This window comes from Prunus persica, chromosome G8 (genome assembly GCF_000346465.2).
Source record: "Prunus persica cultivar Lovell chromosome G8, Prunus_persica_NCBIv2, whole genome shotgun sequence".
Classification (NCBI taxonomy): Eukaryota; Viridiplantae; Streptophyta; class Magnoliopsida; order Rosales; family Rosaceae; genus Prunus; species Prunus persica.
Window position 1 is genome coordinate 1,935,183 of NC_034016.1, and position 23,995 is coordinate 1,959,177.

General features: G+C 35.2%; 1 protein-coding gene across 1 annotated transcript; it reads left to right on the top strand.

Moving 5' to 3' along the window:
• Positions 18,044-20,558, top strand: LOC18767138 (NKAP family protein UM04995). The gene is made up of 6 exons (XM_007200520.2): positions 18,044-18,390; positions 19,117-19,192; positions 19,277-19,339; positions 19,851-19,895; positions 19,978-20,034; positions 20,177-20,558. Exons 1-6 carry the CDS (start codon positions 18,149-18,151, stop codon positions 20,267-20,269), a joined length of 576 nt encoding a protein of 191 aa, XP_007200582.1. The 5' UTR covers positions 18,044-18,148; the 3' UTR covers positions 20,270-20,558.

Below are 23,995 nucleotides of genomic sequence, written 5' to 3' on the forward strand. Positions count from 1 at the left end.
GTATCATGTTTTTAGTTTGTTTTCATCCTGCTGGTAGGAGTTGGTTGCTAGTTGCTTCAATGCATTGGATGGTTTGGAATTGTGTGTAATGGTCTGAAACCAATCCAAATCAGTCTTGACTTGAGAAGTAGTGGATTTGGTTTATCTGGGCTAATTATGTTCTTATCTTAGGTTCAATGTGATCAGTTGGATCATATGTGCCATTATCTGTTTGCTTTCCAGTGGTAAATAGATCTACAAGGAGAAAGCCTGTCCAAACCATCATCAAGATTCTTGCACTAGTATTTTCCCCCCATTCAGGACTTCAGATTTCTTGCATTGTGCATCATGTTGTAGCTTCTTTTTGAACTCTGTACATGAGGTTTCAGGGACACTAGATGTCGGCTTTTTCGCGGTTAAATTCCTACTTCATTATGTTGTTGCACGCTCAGATTAAATCCCTGTTTTCTTCCACCGATTTGTTTTGTTTTTGGTACCCGAACCCCTCATGCTATCTCATCTTCAATGCTTTCATGCCATTTGATTTGATGTGCCAATTTTCATATTTTAGTACATTGAATGTCAAAAATGTTAGAATCTGACAATGGCACTGGCACAAGAAAAAGTACCATGTAGGATGGAATCATTTGAGATACTTTCTCTTAGCTTTGAACCTTGTGCCTTAATAAGAGGGTACATGCTTTCTAATTTCTACTACCAAAGTCACAAAACGGGCCTTAAGGTGGGGTCCATTTGCAAAATAATAAAATAAAAACCAATGATATCAATGGTTTAGTTTGTTGTCTCAAATTTTTAGAGCTCGTTTGAGAGTGATTATGTAGAAGCGATTTTACTCATTAGTGATTTTAGTATAATCATTTTATGTTAGTAGCACTTTTGCGCAAAATCGGTTCATCATTTGGCTACCAACATAAAAGTGCTTTTATATTGTAAAAAAAGTGATTTTGATATTATTTGTAGCGTTGGGCTTCCTAATGAAAAAAAATTATTTTTATCTCTTTTTTTTTAGTATTTTCATAATCGAACATTTTAAAATTGATAACCAATAACATAATATTAAATTTAGGCATTCTTAAATAAAAATTAAAAATCTATAGCTTCAAATCATAGTTCTTGACGACGACAACAACAACAACAACAACAACAACAAAAAGTTAGGATGAGAAAATATATTGTTGATCGACACAAATATCAAATAGACATAAGAAGATTTGCAATTCTCTCGCGTTCGTTATCCATCTCTCGTGCATGAGTTACAATTTCTTGTACAATAGTCTCTTCCGTACTAGTCCTTCCATCATCTATTTGGGGAAGTAACTCATCATCATCATCATCATCATCATATGATTGGAACTCTACATTCGTCATTGAATGAATTCTTATGAAGTTATGGAGAGCCATTGAAGCGATAACGTCTTGTACTTGTTTTTCCAAAGGAAAATTATGAATTTGACGTACCATTCTCCATTGGTTTTTCCAAACACCAAATGTTCTTTCAATTATGCATCTTAGAGATGAATGTCTATGATTGAAGATTTCTTTTTTCCCTCTTGGTTGGCTACCTTGTCGGAAATTCGTAAGATAATATCACTCACCCCTATAAGGGCCTAAATATCCTTTCATTTGTGGATAGCCAGGATCAACTAGATAATATTTACCTATACATGCATAACATCCCACATCGACCAACGGAGAGGGGGTGATGTGCCTTATATGTACATGCCCGCCTCCATCTAGCACGATGCCTTTTGGGAGCTCACTGGCTTCGGAGTCATGGGAACTCCGAAGTTAAGCGAGTTGGGGGCTAGAGCAATCCCAGGATGGGTGACCCACTGGGAAGTTACTCGTGAGCTCCCAGAAACAAAATCATGAGGGCAGAGAGGGGGGCCCGAAACGGACAATATCGTGTTACGGCGGAACCGATTCGGGGTGTGACAACATGTGAATTAATAACAATATTAGTATTATTTCCCATATTTGATATAAGAAAGATATCCAAGGTGAAATAATAAAGGAAATTTGGAACTTTATGACATTTTGATTACTAACAAGTAGGTGGATATGGAAATTTCAGTGTTGGTATTCTTAAGGCCTCTATGACTATACGTGCATCTCCCATCCACCCCAAACAAATGTAAAGCACATATTAAAATCACATACATCCATGATATTTTGGGTAGTGATGCCTTTTCTACCAATATAAGGTACTTGCCTTTCTCTAGGCACAACAATTGGTACATGTGTTCCATCAATTGCCTCGATGCAATCTTTTAAGTATGGTCAATATAGATTATCATCTTTAATTTTCTTTGGAACTCCCTTGAATTCAGGATCACTAGGACTTATTAGATTAGTAGCCATTCGAGATATAGCTTCTAATATTATCCCAAACCACCTTGACACAGTCTTCCCTAAATGCTGGAACCTTTCTTGTACCATTCTATTAGTAAAGCCATGACCTATGTGATAAGAAACATTGCTAAAGCCTCTAGTAATGGTATCTCTCACCTTCTTTCAAACTATAGGTACTTGTAAGGGTCTCCAACAATTTCTTAAACCCATGTTGGAATGGAAAAACATGGGTTTAAGAAATTGTTGGAGACCCTTACAAGTACCTATAGTTTGAGTTTTATGACACCTTACCTCTTTCTCCTCATTACCTCATTTAAGAAATTGTCAATTACTCAAGAAATCTTCAGTCACAGACATTCATCTCTAAGATGCATAATTGAAAGAACATTTGGTGTTTGGAAAAACCTATGGAGAATGGTATGTCAAATTCATAATTTTCCTTTGGAAAAAAAAGTACAAGACATTGTCGCTTCAATAGCTCTCCATAACTTCATAAGAATTCATCCAATGACGGATGTAGAGTTCCAACATATGATGATGATTAAGAGTTATCCCCAAACAGATGATGGAAGGACTAGTACGGAAGAGACTATTGTACAAGAAAATGTAACTTGTGCACGAGAAATGGATGACGAACGCAAGAGAATTGCAAATCTTCTTATGTCTACCTGATATTTTGTGTCGATTAACAATATATTTTCTCATCCTAACAAAATATTTATTCTTGTTTTTTTTTTCAAGAAGTATGATTTGAAGCTATAGATTTTCAATTTTCGTTTAAGAATGCCCAAGATTTAATATTATGTGATTGGTTATCAATTTAAAAATGTTTGTTTGTGAAAATACTAAAAAAAGGCAAAAAATCACTTTTTTCTTTACGAAGCCAAACGCTACGAATAACATTAAATCACTTTTGTTTACAATATAAAAGCACTTTTATGTTGGTAGCCAAGCGATGAACTGATTTTGGGCAAAAGCGATACTAACATAAAGTGATTATGCTAAAATCACTAATGATTAAAATCTCTTCTACATAATCACTCCCAAACGAAGTAGCCATGGATTCAAGGCAACACCTGACTAAGAGGTATGAGTTTGTTATGAGCTAGGGATTTGGTTTTGTTGTTTGAGTTAGTGAGGAGGAAAATTAAGATTTTTTTATTTGTATAAGTAGGGCACCCAATAAAACCAAAGTCAGGAAATGGCTAATTATATTTTCTTCCATAAAAAAGAAAAAGCAAATTATATTTTGATTGCAACAATTAAAGGTTGGATTTCACTGGGTTTCCAAATAAAACTAAAACGTTAAAAATAGTAAATAATAAAATGAGTTCAATTAAAAAAAGGAATAAGCTTTAAAAAAAACTTAGATGCTGGTTTAGTGATATATCTCGTCATAATGTTAGAATATGTTTCAAATTCAAATCTTATCCTCATTGATTAAAAAAAATACATATATAATGCAGTTTTACTTTCCACAAAGAAAATTCTTAAAATAAATTTTATATCATTTTCAAATGCATATTGCAATACCAATGAAGGTGTTAATTGGACGTAGGTGGGCATGCTTTTGGTGTGCTCCTATGTGATCCTAAGTTCAAACCTCTATGGTACGTATGTGTGTGAGTTTATCGTCTCCTCCTTCCTAATTTTGGCAACATCAAAAAATGCTCATGGTAGTAAGTAAATAGCCGAATACCTATTATATACACAATATTATATCACATTTTTCTTTTATGAGGAGATTATAGTTCAAGGAGCTAAATCATTTAATTTGAGATCCACTTCACCTTCCCAAAACAAACAATCTTCAACTTTTGTTTATTTGGTCTTGTATTTATGTCACTCTGTGTTTTGTTGCGTTCTAATGGTTTGTTGTGTTGGGTTTAGAATGAGAAATTTACTGGTTATTTGTCTTTATTGGCTTTTAGGGCTCTCATTATGATCCAAGGTTTTTTTTCTAATCAATAAGATTGAATCAGATGTTCATTCTACTCTTTTTTATTTTATTTTAATACAAGTGATATAGGGGAGGGGGAATCGAACCTATAACCTCATGTGCATGGGTACATGCTCTTAATCACTTAAACTACAAGTCATTTGTCATCCTACTCTTATATGTAAATGGTGGCAATGTACGATATGATTCGATAAAAAACATGATAGCCGCATGATTAAAATTTTGGGTCAAACTCGAGTAAACCAGTTAAGACCTAGTTAATAAACATATGGGTTTTCGGTCAACCCACACCAACTCATTTATCAACTTACTCAACCATTTAATAAACGGGACATGTTAGCCCTTTTACAACCTGTCATCTCATATATTTAACCTATTTCATTTTGTTAGTTTAAAATTTTAGAGAGTTAAGATTATATTTATAACATTAAATTGGCCTTTTTATATGATATTTTTAATTTTATTATAAGGTTTTTAATATATGAATAATATTATTTGTAAATATGCATATTTAGTAGATTAAATGAATTTAAATAGGTCAAAAAGGTTTAAATATTCTAAATAGGGTAAATGGGTAGATAAGTAAACCTAAATAACAATCCAACCCAATAGATGTAATAAAGAGGTTACAAGGGTCATGTCGTGTCTTATTGTAATAAACATGTCGTGTTTGTGTTAGAGATTCATAACCCTAAACGAGTCATGTTTGAGTTGGTGATTTCTAAGCCATTTAATTAATAGATTGACTTTAGGTTGGAGATTTCTAACCCGTTTAATACCATGACACAACCTGACCTATTGTTGGTAAATATACAGTTTTGAGAAAGTTCCACAACGCAGAATATAGAGTCCTTTTGATGTAGCAGAGCAAAGCACAGTTAAAGGGAAGTTTAACGATAACCTAAAGTGACAGACTCTGAATCTGAAGCATGAATTCGGCCAAAATCAACCTAATCAATGAAGAGATGAAGAAACAATATTTAGCAGATATAAAAATTCTCGAAAAATGAATTGTGATTACGAAGAAGAAATTTGAATTTGTTGCACTCTCATCAAGTCAACTGCGAGATTGCTCTTTGTGGATGTTTGCTTCAAAAGATGGGCTAACTGCTTTTGATATAAGACAATGAATGAGCAATTTTGGTCACATATGAAATGTGGCACAGTTTGCTTGATAAACTTGGTCAATCTTTGAGTTTGTGTATTGAAACTTTGGATGTTGACGTCGATGAAATGGAAGTTATCCCTGATGTTGTAATCAACCATGATGGAAGGGAATATGTATTCTCTTATGGAATTGGTAAAATATATGTTTATTTTGCTAAGGTAGTACCATAGTAGGGTCAAAATGTGGTTTTAAAGGGTGCACTCTGTCTACCTTTCAAATTTGATATGGTTGGTACAAAGGTGTGGTGGTTGTTGATCCAACCTCATGAAGAAAATTGTCATTACGGCACAATATGTGCAAGTTTATATTGAAAAGCAGAAAGTTAGATATTTTAGCATGGACCAAAGTTTAGCTTTGTTTTCAAGATCAACAACTGATTAATCCATCGTCCACGCTTGGAGTTATGATGTTTTCATGAGAAAACAAAGAGAGTGTGTACAAGAGTTGGATGCTACATTTACTGACCTTCCTAAAGCATAAAAGGCTCTAAGTTTGGTTTCTACATCAACAAATATTACTGACATTTGTAGCTTATTGTTAGGATGTGGTTTTGAATCTTATGAACCATACATTGCGATGATGTTACAATTATTGAGGCAATCAAAGTTAGTTGAATTTCGAAGTAAAATGAGGACTTTGATTCCAGATGGAAGAGCAATGATGGTATGTCTAGATGAAACTATACCTTAGAATATGAGCATGTGTTTATGCAAGTATGAAATTAGATTATACTATAGCACCAAGTAAGAAATTGGATCATGAGGTCGCAATTAAGGGAATTGCAAAGCAATTTGTAGAATACACAAACACTGAAAATCTTGTGTGAAATTGTCAATGCCCAAGTTGTTTTAGTAAACAAAATTCCTATGAAAGCAGAATGTAAAGCATGTATAAATCTCACAAATATATTTTCACATTTTGTTGCCTTTGCAAGAACTAGGGTATCAGCTACAATAGAAAGCCATCTATGTCCCGTTTGTAAGACACGTTTGTGTCTTAACTCACTAAGGGTGGTTTGATGATCGAATTGAAGTTTTAGAGTTTGACATGGATTAGGAGTTTTGGAACCAATCTTATATGCTACTCTAATAAGGAGAAGTGTGTGAAGTTAATCACTAGAGTTAGAAGATATCCTATCTCATTGTGGATTGGGAGACCTAAAACTAATGCAATTGTGAGAGCTAGAGAGTTTCTTGATGGGCAAAACTCTCTAGCTGATGTATATAAATAGAGCCCCTGCTCATGCGATCAAATTATGACAAACAAAACATTCATATCCCATTTGGAATTACAGTGTAGAAGGGATCGCATTGAGTGGAAGGTTTCTATTCAAAGTCAGACTAATTCTCAGCTTCATCATCCTAGATCATTCCTATGGCCAACCTAGGTATGCGAAAGTTTGTATTCTTTATGTACAAGAATATAAGTTAGATCACATTCATATACGTGCTGTGTTTCAAGTTCCTTTCATATGCGTGTTTATAAAGATTAAAGGCCAATTTACATAAGCCATGGTATTGATTAAACAAGCCACAACCGTTTAGTCAATTAAAGACTTATGCATATAAAGTAATTTTGGACAGATTTGCACTATGAACTGCTGTAGTTTTGATGCACCTTCTGTCCATAGATGTTGGTGTTTGATTCTATAGGAGTTTATGGTAGTGTGATGCAAGGGATATTACACATGGATGAATGAAATCTTTTTTTTATCCACAGATGTGAGAAGATTATTCATGCAGGAAATTCATGTGTGATAAAACTTGGTGATCACTAAAACATGTTTGATTTACTTCCTACAGGTGTTAATCAATAATGTACAGTTTTTATGGGGACAATTTTTGTTTGTGTACTTATTTTATGTCCGTTAAAATCCTCCAGCTTTGAACCCTGTTATGAATCTAAGTTCCATGGAGACCTTGACTGGTACCAATTTCTAGAAATGGAAAGCAGATTTGGAGATAGCTATAGGTTTCTTGGATTATGACATGGCCTTGAGAGAAGAAGCTCCAGCAGTTCTTGTGGAGACAGCCTCTGCAGAAGAGAAATCATTATTCAAAATGGAAAAAGGCAAATAGGATGGCCATACTCATTATGCTGAAATCAATGTCACCAATTGTGAGAGGTGGAATTGAAGTGAAGGACAATGCTAAGGATTTTCTTAAGTCAATTGCACTCAAGTACAAAGAGTTTGAGAAAGCTGAAATAGGTCTTTTGATGAGTCAACTCATTGAGTTGAAATATGCAGGAGATGAATGTGTAAGGATGCACATACTGAAGGTGATCAATATAGGGATGAAGCTTAGGTCATTCAATATAAGCATGGATGACAATATGCTAGTGTATTTTGCTTTAAACTCACTACCTTTAGATTTCAAGCTGCTCAAGAGCACATATGTGGCATAGAAAGAGTGTTGGTCGCTAGATGAACTCATTGCTATAGTTGTGCAAGAAGAGCAAGCTATTAAGAAGGACAAGGCACACATTAACATTGTCTTTGCTGCAAAGGAAGACAATAAGAACAAGAAAAAAGGCAACAATGCAGCTGGAAAACCGAAGTACAATAAAGGAATGAAAGCAAACGGAATTGCTGGAATAAAGTGCTATTTTTGCAAAAAGATAGATCACATAAAGAGGGCTTGTCGCAGGTATAAGAGATGGTTGGAAAAACAAGCCAAGAAAGGTGGTAATATTCATGAAATTTCAGTTTGTAGATTTTTAACATAACACTTGATGGCTTGACAGTGGTGCTACAATTCATGTTTTGAATACTTTGCAGGGGTTCATAACTAAGAGGGCACCAAGAAAGGATAAAGTGAAGGTGTTCATTGGTAATGGAGTCTAAGTTGCAGTGGAGTTCATTGGATTAGTTAGAATCGAGTTTGAGTCTGGTTTCTTTTTGGATTTAGTAGACGTAGTTTATGTTCCTTCCATGAGAAAGAACTTAGTTTCAGTTTCTAAGCTTGTTAAAGCTCAGTATGAGGTCGCTGTCAATATTTTTTTGTTTTTCTATTTCAAGGAATAAAATTTCAGTTGGTTATGGCACTCTTGTGGATGGAATGTTTCGTTTTAATATCGAGGAATCTAATTTGGTTATGAACACTACAAGTATTCAGCACAACACTACTAAAACAGATTCACCAAACCTGTGGCATAAAAGGCTCTGTCATATTTCAAAAGAAAGGATGAACACTTTATGCAAACAATCTGTTCTGCCTTTTTTGGATTTAAATTCTTAGAAGATGTTTGCATAAACTGTGTAAAAGGAAAACTCACGAATTTAAGGAAGAAAGGAGCAGTAAGAAGTTCAAACCTTTTGAAATTGATACACACTGACATATGTGGATCTTTTCCTAATCCAACTCATGATGGTTTTAGATATTTCATAACTTTTACAGATGATTTTTCAAGATTATATGTATCTAATAATTGAGAAATCTAGTACCTTAGAAACCTTTAAAATATTTAAAGTAGAAGTTGAAAACCAACTTAATCTAAAAATCATGAACCATTTGCAAAGTTTCTGCAGCAAGAAGGCATAGTTGCACAATACACAAATCTTGGAACTCCACAACAAAATGGAGTTTTAGAGAGAAGAAATCGAACCCTTAAGGACATGGTGAGAAGTATGATGTGCAATGTGAACTTGCCTATTTTTCTATAGGGAGAAGCTCTTAAAATAGCCAATTATGTTTTAAATAGGGTGCCAACCAAGAGTATAGATAAGATACCTTATGAGATGTTGAACAAAAGGAAACCGAGCCTTAATCACTTAAAGGTTTAGGGATGCAAAGCTGAAGCAAAACTCTATAATCCTGTGAAAAAGAAATTGAATTTGAAGATAACAAGCTGTTTTTTCATAGGCTATCTAGAGAGGACAAAAGGGCACAGGTTTTATAGTCCAGGTCACACCACAAGGTTTGTTGAAACTGGGAGAGCAATTTTCATAGAGAATGATGGAGAAATTACATAATAAAGAGACCTTGATTTTGAAGAAATAATAGAAAATATAGATATAAGAAATAAGGAGGACTTCACAACCTTGCCAGCTGATATTTCTCAGAGGCTGACACACAAAATGCAACCTCAGCAATTAACACCAGAAGCACTCACCACCGCAGCACTAATACATATTGAATCTGGAAGTCTAGAACAAACTCAAGAGCTACAGCAATCACAAGAAAATGTGGAACCAAGAAGGTCACAAAGGTTTAGAAGGTTTGCAATTCCAGCTATGTCATTTATTTGCAAGAATCTGAGCATGACATGAGCCAACAAGAAGATCCATGTACCTTTAAGCAAGCATTAAACATTGATAAAAATGAAGAATGGCTTGCAGTAATGAAAGCATAATTGGAATCAATGAGACAGAATGGAGTATGGGAATTGGTCAATTTGCCTCAAGGATGTAAACTATTGGTTGTAAATGGGTTTACAAAATAAAAAGAGACTCAAGAGGTTGTATAGAAAGACACAAAGCAAGGTTAGTTACAAAAGGCTTCACACAACAAGAAGGGGTATATTTTAATGAAACGTTTTCTCTAGTATCGACTAAAGATTCATTTCGAGTCATTATGACAATCGTGGCACACTTTGATCTATCACTTCATCAAATAGACGTTAAGACTGCATTCTTGAATGGAGAAATCTATGAAGAGATTTACATGAAGCAACCTGGGGGAGTCATTCAAGAAGGGAGAGAAAATCTTGTCTGCAAACTGAAGAAATAGATTTATGGTTTAAAACAAGCATCTAGGCAGTGGTATCTCAAGTTTGATGAAATTGTAAGATCTTATGGATTCACTAAAACACTTATTGATTAGTGCATTTACCATTAAAACCAGTGGGAGACATTTCATGTTCTTAGTTTTATATGTTGATGACATTCTCATCGCAAGCAGTAGCCTTACACTTTACATGACACCAAAGTTTTTCTGCAGAAATCTTTTGATATGACAAATCTTGGAGAGGCTACTTATGTTATAGGCATTGAGATCACAAGGGATAGGGAGAGAGGTCTATTAGGATTGTCACAGAAAAGGTACATTGTAATATCCCAAACCAAAAATTCATAATGAAGGAATATTTTATTTTGCGAAAAGACAATTTTGCCCTCGTAATATTTTATTAAGAAAAGGTGACTTTTTGATCGAGAAAGAATTTGACAATTCCGCTTGCGCCATTGCGTAGAGCACGGTGAAACGAGTTCATAGACACGTAGTGGGCCCGAACCGGAGTTGTAACGAAGGAGTTATGGTCAAAAGAGTCTCAGTGGCATAACCGTAAATATCTCGAAGTTGGATCTATAAAACCCAGCCAGCTCTCTCCTCTCGCGCAAAACTGCCCGCCGCCTTCCAGAGCTTGCTGGCGCCGCCTCAGGGAACCACCGGCCACGGGACCGGTGGCGATGGAACCGACGTCGAGTCCGCTACCTTTCCCGACCGATCCCCTGCCTGCCGACGACCTGTGCTGGCCGGAAACTGCGAAAGAACGACGGGAACTCACCGAAACTTCAAGGCCTCCGATCTCCCTCCTCCGGCCATCATTTTCGTCGACCCAGGCACCAGAGGACCGGCAGAACCACAGGAGGGACCTTCAAATGATCCAGCTAGCTCGGACCAGCAGTGAGTGGACTTTCTTTCATAAATGATTTTATATAAATGAGTTATATAAATGCTTTTTATAAATGAGTTTATATGAGTAAATTTCATTATTTGATTTTGAATAAGTTTTACCGAATGTTTTCCGAGCATGATTTGTGCCGTAAAATATCTTTATTTCTATGCTGCTTAGTTGAACATGGTAGAAAGTGACAGAGCAGAGTTGAGATTTATATCAGAGAAAATAGCAGCTTAGTTTTAGACTTGCCAAATACAGTGAATTATCAGATTTTTCTAAATTAGAACCACCATGTACCCGCTTGTTTTTGGTGATTACCCTCAGACGGACCGATGTCTGCGGACATCCAGTCTGTTTACAGTTCTGTCAGTGCAATTGACATTGCCTCACGAGTTTCGGGGACGCTCGGACCGTGAGTGCCATGATTTGCGGCTCGGCTGACTCTGTGTCCCCGAGACCTGCCAGGATTTGCGGCTCGGCTGACTCTGTGTCCCCGAGACCTGCCAGGATTTGCGGCTCGGCTGACTCTGTGTCCCCGGGACCTGCCAGGATTTGCGGCTCGGCTGACTCTGTGTCCCCGGGACCTGCCAGGATTTGCGGCTCGGCAGACTTGGTGTCCCGAGACCTGCCAGGATTTGCGGCTCGGCTGACTCTGTGTCCCCGAGACCTGCCAGGATTGCGGATTAGGCTGACTGCGGTCCCTTGTATCTTGCCAGAGTGGCTCGAGTCGACTTGATGTCATCGGGACCTGCCGGCGGATCAGGTTGACCATAGTCCCCTGATTTCGTCAGTTTGCGGCTCGGGTAGCCTGCGTGACGCCCGAGACCTGCCAGGGGAATTGACGGATTTTCAGGGATACACTCAGGTGGTAGTTTTAAAGCAATTTGAGCACTTTTATGCAGCTATTGTTTTTCAATCATCTTATATCAGTTTTCTCAATAAACGTGCATGTTTTATCTCTTCATATAATTGTTCAGCTTGACGAATCTATATACATACTGTTACATATTTATATTTAGAGGAATACTTTATATTAAACACAGGTGAACTTTAGCTTTACTTATCAAGTTATTTTTACTATGGGGTTATTATGATTGTAAACTGATTTCAAGAACATTATTTTTGTCCACTCACATTTTCAAACTTGTTTTTCGCCCCCAGGCCGTAGAAGTAAGCAGGATCCACCACCGGGCCATTCATAGCTTCCGTGCCACCAAGTAAGGTAGAGTTTTGTAGAAAATGCTCTGATATCTAGTTTTAGTGGAAAACTGGAGCTGGTGAATACTTAGTTATTCTCTTCTGGCAGTTGGTGTAGATTTATTTGTTTGTTGAACAGGTGGAAAAATCTGGGTTTGGTCAAATTACAGGGGAGACTCTGCCGAATTTTCGGCAGAAGTCTAAGGGAAATTTTAAAAGAATTTTGAACGAGAAGGGTAAGAAGGTCTTTTTTGCCCGACATTCGCCAGGTGTCGGACACGCACAGGACTTGGCTCGAATTTCAAAGCGGAAATTGGGTCGGGTCCTGTCATACATAGAGAAAATACTCAAGAGGTTTAACATGGCAGATTGTGCAAGTAGAAGTGTACCTATGACAAAAGGAGACAAACTGAGTGAAAGTCAAGCTCCACAAAATGATAGTGAGAGGTAAGATATGCGAGACAAGCCTTATGCACCCTTGGTGGACAGCCTCGTGTATTGGAATGACCCAATAGGTCTGTTGTGCCCGACATTTGTCAGGTGTCGGACACGCACAGGGTCTGACTCGGATTCCAAAGCGGAATTTGGATCGGGTCCTGTCATGTATGCACAGGTTTACACAAGGCCAGACATTGCTTTTCCTATAAGTGTTTTGGGGAGATTTCAGTCAAACCCGAACAAGCACATTGGGTGGCTGGAAAGAAGGTATTGAGATACTTATAAAGAATTAAGGATTACAAATTAGTTTACAAAAAGAGTCAAAATATGGAATTAATTGGATATGTTGATGCTGATTTAGGAGGTTGCGTGGACATAAAGAAAATCACTTCAGGTTTCGTATTCCTATTTGGAGGATGGGCTGTTTCTTGGAAAAGTGTCAAACAATCCTTTACTGCTGCCTCAACGATGCAAGCAGAATACATTGCTTGTTATGAAGCAACTTCACAAGCTATTTGGCTAAGAAATTTGATTAGGAGTCTAAGAGTGGTAGAATCAACTGAAAGGCCTATCTTGATTTGGAATGACAATATTGCAACTATTTTCTTTACTAAGAGCAACAAGATATCTTCAAGCAATAGGCATTTGGACTTCAAGTATTATATGGTCAGAGAGAAGGTTAATTCTAGAGATATTGCGATTGAACACACGGACACCCATTCTATGATAGCTGATCCCTTGAACAAGGCGTTGCTTGCTACAGTTTTTCATAGACATGTCAAGATCATGAGATTGTTATCTAGTTTTGATATGCTTGATTAGCAGGAGTAGGTTGCTGTTTACTAGTTTTTGTTGTTCTTACATACTTTAATTGCCAATTCTTTTCAACTATTTTAATGAAACATTTTCAATTTTTCTATGTTGCTGTGTATAGTTGTTTTGAGTAATTGGTATTATTTATAAGTAAATTAGACAGCTTGTTCTTATGCAGTTTTAGCTAGCTATACAGATACTGCATGAACAAATTCATGAAAGAATTGTTTTTTGAGATCTTGAAAATCTCTTAAAGAGGGCATAAGAATGAACATGGTTTTACTAACACATATGTTTATGTCATGTTCATTTAGAACTCTAATCTTGACGGCACCTATATGTGATTTAGCGAGCTTTGATGTGTGATTATAAAGGCCTTAAGCTATATTGCTTGATGTGTCTTGATGGTTCCATTTTATCTCTCTTAATTGACAGTGGCATGTGTAGGATAAATGATTGTTTTTAAACTTCGTAGTACTGATGGTAATTTTGTTAGACTCTCAAAGATCATGAGACCAAGTGGGAGAATGTAAGACACATTTGTGTCTTAACTCACTAAGGGTGGTCTGATGATTGGATTAAAGTTTTAGAGTTTGATATGGATTAGGAGTTTTGGAACTAATCTTATCTGCTACTCTAAAAAAGAGAAGTGTTTGAAGTTAATCACTAGAGTTAGAAGATATCCTATCTCATTGTGGATTAGGAGACCTAAAGCTAATGCAATTGTGAGAGCTAGAGAGTTTCTTGATGGGCAAAACTCTCTAGCTGATGTATATAAATAGAGCCCCTGCTCATGCGATCAAACTATGACAAACAAAACATTCATACCCCATTTAGAATTACAGTGTAGAAGAGATCATATTGAGGAGAAGGTTTCTATTCAAAGTCAAACTAGTTCTCAGCTTCATCGTCCTAGATCATTCCTATGGCCAACCCAGGTATGCAAAAGTTTGTATTCTTTATGTATGCAGTCAATCTAGTTAACACCGTTAGCTATTTATATTTGATGGAAAAGCTGGACAAACCCATTTACATATTGTCCAAATGATTAGAGCTCTTTATCTTGAGGTAAATGGCACTGCACCCTATGATGGCTCTATTATGTACTTCACCAATGAAGTGGCAGACAAGTCTTTCGACATAGACATGGTCGTTGATGGATTTGAAGATTCCACCATTTGTAGACACAAATATAATGACAAATTGGGACGTATGTTGGATTTTTGTGGCATCAAGACGAAGGTTGAACTACTCGGTGTAGAGTTTATGAGAATTCCAAAATCTTCCACTAAGAGTTGGAATACAAAGCCTATAGACCCGGTTGTATAGATATTGTGGGAGGAAGCTAGAACCTAATTTAGTGAGAAGGGAGCTGGTTTAGATGTTGCAGCTGATGATACATGTGTGTGTGTGTGTGCGCGCGCTCGCTAAAGCTTCAGCTTGGTACTTTGTCTCATATCATCCTAGTTACTCTGGTGAATATAATGTGGGATTTGATCATGACCATTTTATTAGTTTTCCATGGTGTGTTTATAACAACCTAGTCCATATCAAAAAGGAGAAAACAATAGAGAGACTCTACAACTGTCATATATGGAACATTAATTTGGACATGGCTTGCACATTCGAGTTGAGAAAGTTGGCATAACTAAAATTTGATGTTTGTTTCTAGATAATGGTGTAAGTTGAACATAGATAAAACCAAATTTAAATCCTTGGTTTGCTTCTTGTTTTTGGCCCTTAAAAGTGTTTTTTGAAAATTCTACAGTTTAGGATGCCAGTCTGAACTTGGTTAAAGCAAATTATCAATTGGCAAACTTTTTTGAATGAGTAAATTGTCATTTTCCTTTAAAAACAAAAGAAAAAAGAGAAGCAAGAAGCTTTTAATCTAATTAGATCCAAATTCATATTTATATGTTCATACTCATGTACAAAGATTTAATAATCTACAATTCATTTATGCGATGAACAATAAAATTGAGTATAATGTTCAACTAAAAGTTAATATTAATTGTACTAAAATAATTTAATATTAATCAATATTAACATATTATTATAGTTAATTGCGTACAATCTAGTAATTTTGTTTAAAATTATATTAAAAACTTGGTCAATAAATACAAAAACAACAAATTTATGCAAATACATAAAAGATTATAAATTGAAAAGAAAAGGCAAGCATATCTATGCCTTTTGAAATTGTGTTAATGGAGCAAAAGAGTAAAGTAAGATTGTTCATACCAAATTTAAAATTTTCCAATATAGATTTTGTACCTCCAAAAGTACACTAATTTCTATCATTTCCTCCTTTAATTGGACAATCTTTCATATGACGTGTAAAACATATCATGAACGATTCTTTAGATGTGTGCTCATGATGTGCACATTCTCCAAATACCTCACTAAAACATGTAACATACCTAGAATTGTGCTCTTTAAGGAAACGATAAAACATATTAAGATAACTATCTTCATCAATTGAGAAGGGTGGAATACTTTGACTTGAAGGTAAAGATGGAACATAAGATAATGGATCATTTTTTCCTCCTAGTACAACTTGAATAAGGACTATGCATCGGAGGATGAACTTTGTAAGAACTCTTAATTTTTTTCTTCCATTACTTTTGCACATTAGTGTTTTCAAGTTATCTACCCTTTCAATTTCTTAATAGGCAAACAATTTAAAATTTATCTTTGTTTTTACCTTTTAACTTACCTTATAAGATTTTATTAAATGAAAATACTTTGATATAAACGAAGAGCGGTATATTGACTTTAGTCCAATTAGTCATTTGATTAAAAGAAGAAAGAAAAGCTAATAAGTCATTCAAATATGTCATTTTCCCTATTCCTATTTTAACTTCAAACGAATGAACTTTTATGGCATGTGAGATCCTTCTAGTATTTGTTAAGACAAATATCTTTAGTTGAGAAAAAAAAAAAAAAAGTAGGGTCGCATCTTCTATTGCTCGTCTTCAAGTGCAAACCTCTCTTTAAGAACAAGTTTCTATTGTCTTGGTGCTTGATAAAACTCATTAAATGATCTATCTATCAAGCCTCAGGTCTTACCTTTAGCACATGCACACTACTTTGTTTTAATTATCTTGAATATCTCCTCTCTTATACTTGTTTATCTTTGGATTTACATAACTTTATTGCAAGTAAGCTCTTGTTCATCTTGATAATTAAAGAAAAAGAGGTGACTAATTTTTGCTAAGTGGACCTCTTGTCTAACCATCATCGAGGTTTGCATTAGAAGACTTCGATTGTTACTATCCTTGCTTATCTTTGGAGCCTTTATGATTTAGACAATTTAGACAAGCAAGTGTCCTTGCTTATCTTTGATTGTTACTATCCTTGCTTATCTTTGGAGGCTTTGATTGTTGTCAACCAAATAAAACACTGATAAAATTGACTAAATTGAAACCTCATAATCAAATAAGTTTTAGACTAAAACACAAAAACCAAAAACCAAAATACAACTTACACTTATTTTTATTAATTAATTAACCAAATTTGTTATAAAAAAGAAAAAGAAAAAAAAAAGGATTACTTACACTAACATCTCCTAAAGGTTGTTGTGTTTTTACAAAATACTCTAAGGTTTTGGAAATTACACTAACACCCATTGAGGTTTCAAAATCCATTATTTTAATTTTTAGTTACAAAATAGATTATTTCATTTATAAAAAAAATTCTTCAAATGACAAAATTAACAGTAATCATTAGATTTGAGGAGTTTTTGTGTGTCAAAGTTTGGAAGGGCAAGGGAGGAAGGGTGGGCACAATGTCGGGTCAACCAGATCGAACCATCCAACCTGATATTAGAGAGTTGGGTTGGCCTAATAATGAGCAACTTTTGAGTTCAAAAAATCATAAACCGCTTTGTATAAGTTGGAATTATGAGTTAACCCGACCGAACAGCCTACTAAGTTCATAAAAGAGTTGGTTTGGGTTGGGTTGATCTAACGATGAGCGACTCCTAGATTCAAGAAATCAGAAACTGTTATATATCGGGTTGAGTTACAAGTTGCAAACCAAAACTAACCTAACCCAACCCATGCCCACCCTTAAGAAGGAGAGAAACTCTTATGTAGTGGGGATAACTCTTTTTACTACTCCCATTATAAGTAAGTTTTTTTTTTTAAAACTTAGAATGAGGTGTTATTAGGATATAAATCTCTTACCACTGAACTATGAATCGGTTGGAAATCAGGCTTCAAGAGTTAAATTTGTCATTTAAAGAAATTCTATTGATGATATCAACAATGTTTAGTTGGAAATTCAACATATATTTATTGTAATTTTCAAAATATCAAGTGGTTTGGTTAAAATACGAAAAAATCTCAAGATATTAATATAGTCTACTACTTGCTCCTTGTTTTGGAAGGAGATACATGTGCAAAAGTAATTTATAAAAAATACAAAAAGAAAACGTATACACATGGGAATGATGGAAGTATTTTCGTTAGTCTAAAGAACCAATAAAACAACTTAAACAAAAAGTTTTCTTATTTCGTTATTAATTTTTCTTCTTGTTGTAGTCCGAACCCAGTTTGTCAAACCCTTCGTCGCCTCAGACTCTCTCTCAATCTCTAGACATGGTGGCCTCGTCCTCATCGTTGTCCGTGTACTCCTCGGACTCCTCGTCGTCTTCGTCTGCGTCTCGCCGCCGACATCGTCGCCACCAACGTAGTCGCCGAGGCAAAGACAAAGATAAAGACAGAGATGCCCTGAAGATCCGTAAAAAGACCATTCGCTCCCACACTAAACGACGTCGCAGACACCGCCACCACTCCTCGTCTGATTCTCACTCTTCCTCCTCTCCTTCGGGCTATTCCAGGTCTGCAAAAATTTAGAAAATGCTTTTGTTTTATGTATATTTTTCTGGGCTGAGATGTTATATTTGTGATTTCTGGTGGCTTTTATTTCCTTTCCAATTTTGCCCCCTGTTTGATTGTGGATTAATCTTTAGAAGGGATAGGAGGTTTTAGGGTTTTGAATTCTGACTAATTTTGAGTAACCCTGATTGGGGTTTATTCGGTGTTTAACATGGATGTGTAATTTATTGCAATTTAGTGCGTTGTGTAGTTTTTGTAGCTAACATTGAAAAGTTTCGAAACGACACAACCGGGGAAAATTAGCTTATTTTCAGCTCAAAGTTGAGTTCTCACGTGTTTTTCATAATATATATATATATATTTATTTATTTATATAAACATGTATGTCTCAGTTTATTCAAATAGATTATAAATTAAATTGTAGCATGGGTTTCGATCTGGAAGCTTAAGTTTTCAAAGAATATGTAGTGGATTGTATTGAGGAAGTATGGACCTTGTGAGGTGCGTTAAACAGTGTAACTGATGAGGACTGTATGCTAATTGAGCAAATATTTGGGTTGCTGAAGTGATTTGTATGTTTTGTTATGGGTTTTTCTGCTCTTAGAAATTTAATGTGAAATCATTCTGTTACTGGGCAATGTGGTTTAGATGCAAGTTAGAAGATGTTCATAGGCTAATGCTTGATGGCTGTTTTTTTAACATCCTTTGTTTATTGTTTAATGTCGCAGTGATAGTTCTTCAGACAGTGAGCGTGAAACATCTAGTCAGTCAAAGAAGCGCAAGAAGAGTGACAGACAGAAGAAGGTGGGTGTTTGGCAATTCTTTACGACATAACATTACATTTTCTGCTTGTGCTTTGTCTCATTCAATTACTCCTTTCCCCTCTAGAGCAAGGAAAAGGACCAGAGCAAGAGTCATCGCCGTAAACATCATAGGAGTAAACTCAAAGAGGTAGGCCAGTATGCTTTTTGTAGCTCTCTTGGCTTGATATGATTTTTTTGTTAGAATTTGTGTTAAGGCTGTTCCCATGGCTTAATTAAGATATATGTTGGTAACTCTATTGTGTTTGTTAATATTGTTATGGGTGCATCTTGATCCAGATTCAGAAAGTGAAATTTTTTTAGCATGACTAAAAAAAGTTTGACAGATACGTAATGGATATATTCTTCGTTTTTTCGAACTTATGCATTTATGCTAGTTAAACTGACACATACAATTGACCAAAAAAAGACTATGACACATACACAAGCACAATTTCTTGCATTCACAATGTTTTACATCGGATGCATATGATTTTATATACATCAATTGCTGAGGTGCTTATAGTACTTTCTGCCTGTTTTATGGATTGGCTCTTCGAAATTGGAGCTGGGGTCTGTGGCATGATGACTGGATGCTTGATTGGCTTGCCTGGATATTGCTTCTGGGTTGTGTTTTTCCTGGTAATGGGAGCCATATATAGAAGCAGCAGAATGAGAGAAATAGCAGCCCTGTTCAGCTTTCCAAGGTTTTCATTTAACTCTTGATAATTACATTCTCAACTTTTTCTGTATGTTTCATTTTGTGAAATAACATTCTGCTTTCTACAGTTCTTAGGGCGTGACAAAGATGATGGAGTTCGTCGTAGTGCTGTCTCTGGCAAAAAGGTAAGCATTTTTTTTGGGTAATATATATCTTGACTGTTTGCAAAGATTTATAAGAGATGTTAGGGGCATCTGCGACCATCTATCCTCCCTTGTGCTGGCTAGATAAAAAAAAGAAGAGAAATTTTGTTCTTTGGTGTTGCAGATTCTATTGAAACTTGAGAAGACAAAGGAGGACAAAGCGGCTGAAAACAAAAGGAATGAACTGCTGAAGTTCTTAAATGCTAGTTTTGATTGATGTTGTGGAGTCCATGGAATCAACAAGTGAATGAAGGAATCGAGTCGAGTTCCAGCTGCTTGCTTATCTTAAAGATTTTGAAGGATTTTTCATGAGGTCCAAGTTTAGTGTGGAGTCACATTTTATACTTGAGTTTCTGTTACCGGTGATGAATTTAAAACATTGTTAAATCAGAGTCATGGGCTAATTATCTTTGATTTGGGCATTGTATTTTATTGAATTAGTACTGTCATTACATATTAACTTATATCAAGGATTCACCATTAAGCTTTTAAGGTGGTCAGTATGGCGAACTTGTTAACTCTCTTTCTTAACATTTTCAGCTTTTCTTGTCCATGCATATAATCTAGCACATAGGTCTTCTTGGAAACCTATTCTCTTTGAAAATTGTTTCCAGGATTACATTTGTGCGTAAATAAAAATAAAAATCCTTTCTGCTTGAACCTTCTCCTTAAAACCCATGGAGATGTGTTCCAATGTTTATTGGATAACATTTTGTTTTCTTAACCCATTTCAATATTTTGATTTTTCCCTTTCACCTGGAATGTTTTGTTGCTGTTACGATGCGCTTTTTTATATTTATTGGCTGTTGATAATTTTTCTTGTGATTTTATATCAGTAAGCACGTACACATATTTGGATCCCAATTTCTAGCTCGGATTGAAAAAATTAAAAAGAAAGTGAAAAAATGAGGTTCTTGGTTCAACTGTATTAGTTCATATTGAGGTATGCATATTAATCTTTGACATTCCGTTTCTGTTTGTTATTCAATTTAATGTTATTGATGTTGGTTTTGAAATCCATTCTGTTTCTTGAGATGTGATTGATTTATGTATTTTGTTCTGTTCAAAGTTCTGCTATTACACTGTTATTGCTCGACTATTAGTGCACCAATGTTAATAGACTGTTTTTTTCGAATAATTTGAAATTGAAAAGCACCTAACTTGGCTTGATATCATGTAACTGTTGGAGAGGATGAATACAATGGATTAGTAATCTTTCTACACCATGATTGCCGTCAATGCACAAGGTGAATGCACTGCAGATAATATACTAATTATGTCTGGTTGTGTTTCTTTTTCCTTGGCTTTGGTTTCGGGTGTGGGATTTGGTGTTGGTGGGTTGTTCTGTTCTGCTCCTTGCGTTGTAGTGTCTTCTTCTTCATTTTCCGTTGTTGGTGTGATTTCTCATGCCTTTGATTTGTTTGCTTTGGTCTTGTACCTTAGCCTTATGCGTTGTCTGGCATCTAGTAAACCAAGTAGTAAATCAGTGTACTATTGTTGCTGGGTAATAGCTGGGAGAAGAAATACATCAAGCATTGAGTTATTTAACTTGTTTTTATAGTGGGCATCTATTTTGGCAGAAGAAAGACAGGGCATGCATGACATTGGTACACTTGCTCACTTGTTTGCTAGCATAGCAATGTATAGGGTGAGAAACAAAGAGCGGTTAGGTATGACAGATTTACCCAGATCTAGATAAGCTCTGCATTGCATGCAACATCTTTCAATTAATTTTGTTGGACGGAGATTGTGGTTTTGCTGCGCAAGTCTCTTCAAAATTGAGCAGAATCAGAATTTTTGGAAGATGTATTTTGAGATTTTACCTTTCTTATCGTCTCTTGTTGAAGACTGGTGCTCCTTTTTTGGCTTGCTGCGTTGGTTTGATGCTTTTTCGGACATTTAGGATGTTTGGGAAGTTTGGAGATCGATGGTTGGCTGTGTAGTGGGTTTCAGATCGTGGAGAGAGAATCGGACCCCGAATTTTGGGTTGTGTGCTGAAGGGAGGGTTGGGATGTATTTGCGGTGCCAGACTTGTAAATTTGTTCGGGTTTTTTAATGAAACAGGTTGGGCTTCAGCCAATGGCATTGTTGTAGTTTATTATTGTTGTTTTGGTGTTTTGAGTGTTGTTTTGTTTTTGAACATGGCCTTGGGTTTTTTAATTGAATTTCTAGAGGTTTACGTTTTCTACTATTTCAGACCCCACTAACCCTTCGTTTGGATGAGAGAATAATTCGGAATTTAGCTAAAAGTCGGGAATTTAAGGGGAGAAATTGACAATCCCTTGTTTGGCAATTTAAACGCGGAATTTGTTAAATGACGCGAGGGAAAAATCGTAGAAATTGAGGCATTAGATTTCCAAGTTTAATTTCCATCAAAATAGGTATCATTTCACAATTTCCGTAGTGCAGTAATTTATATTTTTTAATGTGCCAAAATTTATATTACCAAAAAAAAGAAAAAAAAAAAGAAAGACAATGCCAAATTTTTCATGTTTTTCAAAATAAAAAAGCGCCAAAATTCATTTCACAATTATTGTTTGTACAAGATCTTTTTTATGGTTACTCTAGTACAATGGTATTATGATAATTTTCGTATTAAAGAGCCTTTACATGATTGGGATGAAGAAATGTGATCTTATTTGAACCATATGTACAATGGAAAAGAAATTGATTGTATTGATTAATCCAAATTAGCAAAAGTGCATTCAAGAAGTTATGTGGAATTTTAGAAGAAAATGGTGGGTTGGTGCGAACAAGAAATATTTCAATTGAAGAATCTGTAGCAATATTTTTGAAAATAATTGCTCACAACTTGAAATATAGAGTCACTAATTTTGACTATTACCATTCAATCGAAACAATTACGGCAATTTAATAGTCTTATATGCAATGATGAGAATTAGTGAAGAATATGTAAAATTCCAGCCAAGTATTATTTGGAGTTTTGAAAGAAGCAAATGGCAGTGGTTTGAGGTACTTATATAACTAGAAAAAATAAATAAATAAGGGCATGTTTGGTATTTAACTCGAATCCAACTTTTTAAACTCAAAAACATAATTTGAATCCAAAACAAAAAAAAACCTGTTTGGCAGCTCTATTTTTAAAAATTCAAACTCAAGAACAACTAAAAAACACCCCAATTATTAAAAACAAAAAATATATGTTTTTTCAATTCTTTTTTTAAACAACCACAAGTTCTCAAATTTTTAAGATTTGAAAACAGTTTTCAAGTTGCATACCAAACAAGTTTTTGAATCTTAAAAATAGATTTAACAACTCCTTGTGTTTTTAAAAAATCAAACTTTTTGAGTTCCCTATTCAAATAGGATACCAAATGTCCCATAAGATTTTTATTTTATTTTCCAACTAGTTATCTTAAGTTTCATACTTATACTGTTTTATATTTCATGTTTAGAATTGTCTTGGGGCACTTGATGGAACTCACATTCGGGTAATAAGGCAGAAGAAAGACCAAGATGCCGAAATTTACAATTTACATGAGCTATACAAACATTGAAATTTTGAATTTCTGTCATTTACAAAATTTTCAAAATTCGACATACATAAATTCAAACACTGAAATCTTCAATTGCCAGAAATTGAAATGACGGAAATCTAAATCTTGTCATTTTAGAATTCTATGTAATTTGCAATTCCTTCATCCAAACGGAGCATGGGTTTTTGCATTTCTCTTTCGTGTTAAATTAGTGATTCCGTTACATTTTTGGTTAAGTTGAATCACATGCTCTAACTTTTTGGGGTAAATTGGGCTTTTACCCCAAATTTTAGTTACTTTATTACTATTTTCATACAAATTGATTATTTTTACCATAAAATTGCCTACAATATTAACAAAGTTTGATGGTGGGATCAATTTGACGCAAAAGGGACAGTTGGAAAACCACTATAGTCCAAAAATTAATTGAAGGATCAAAATGGAAC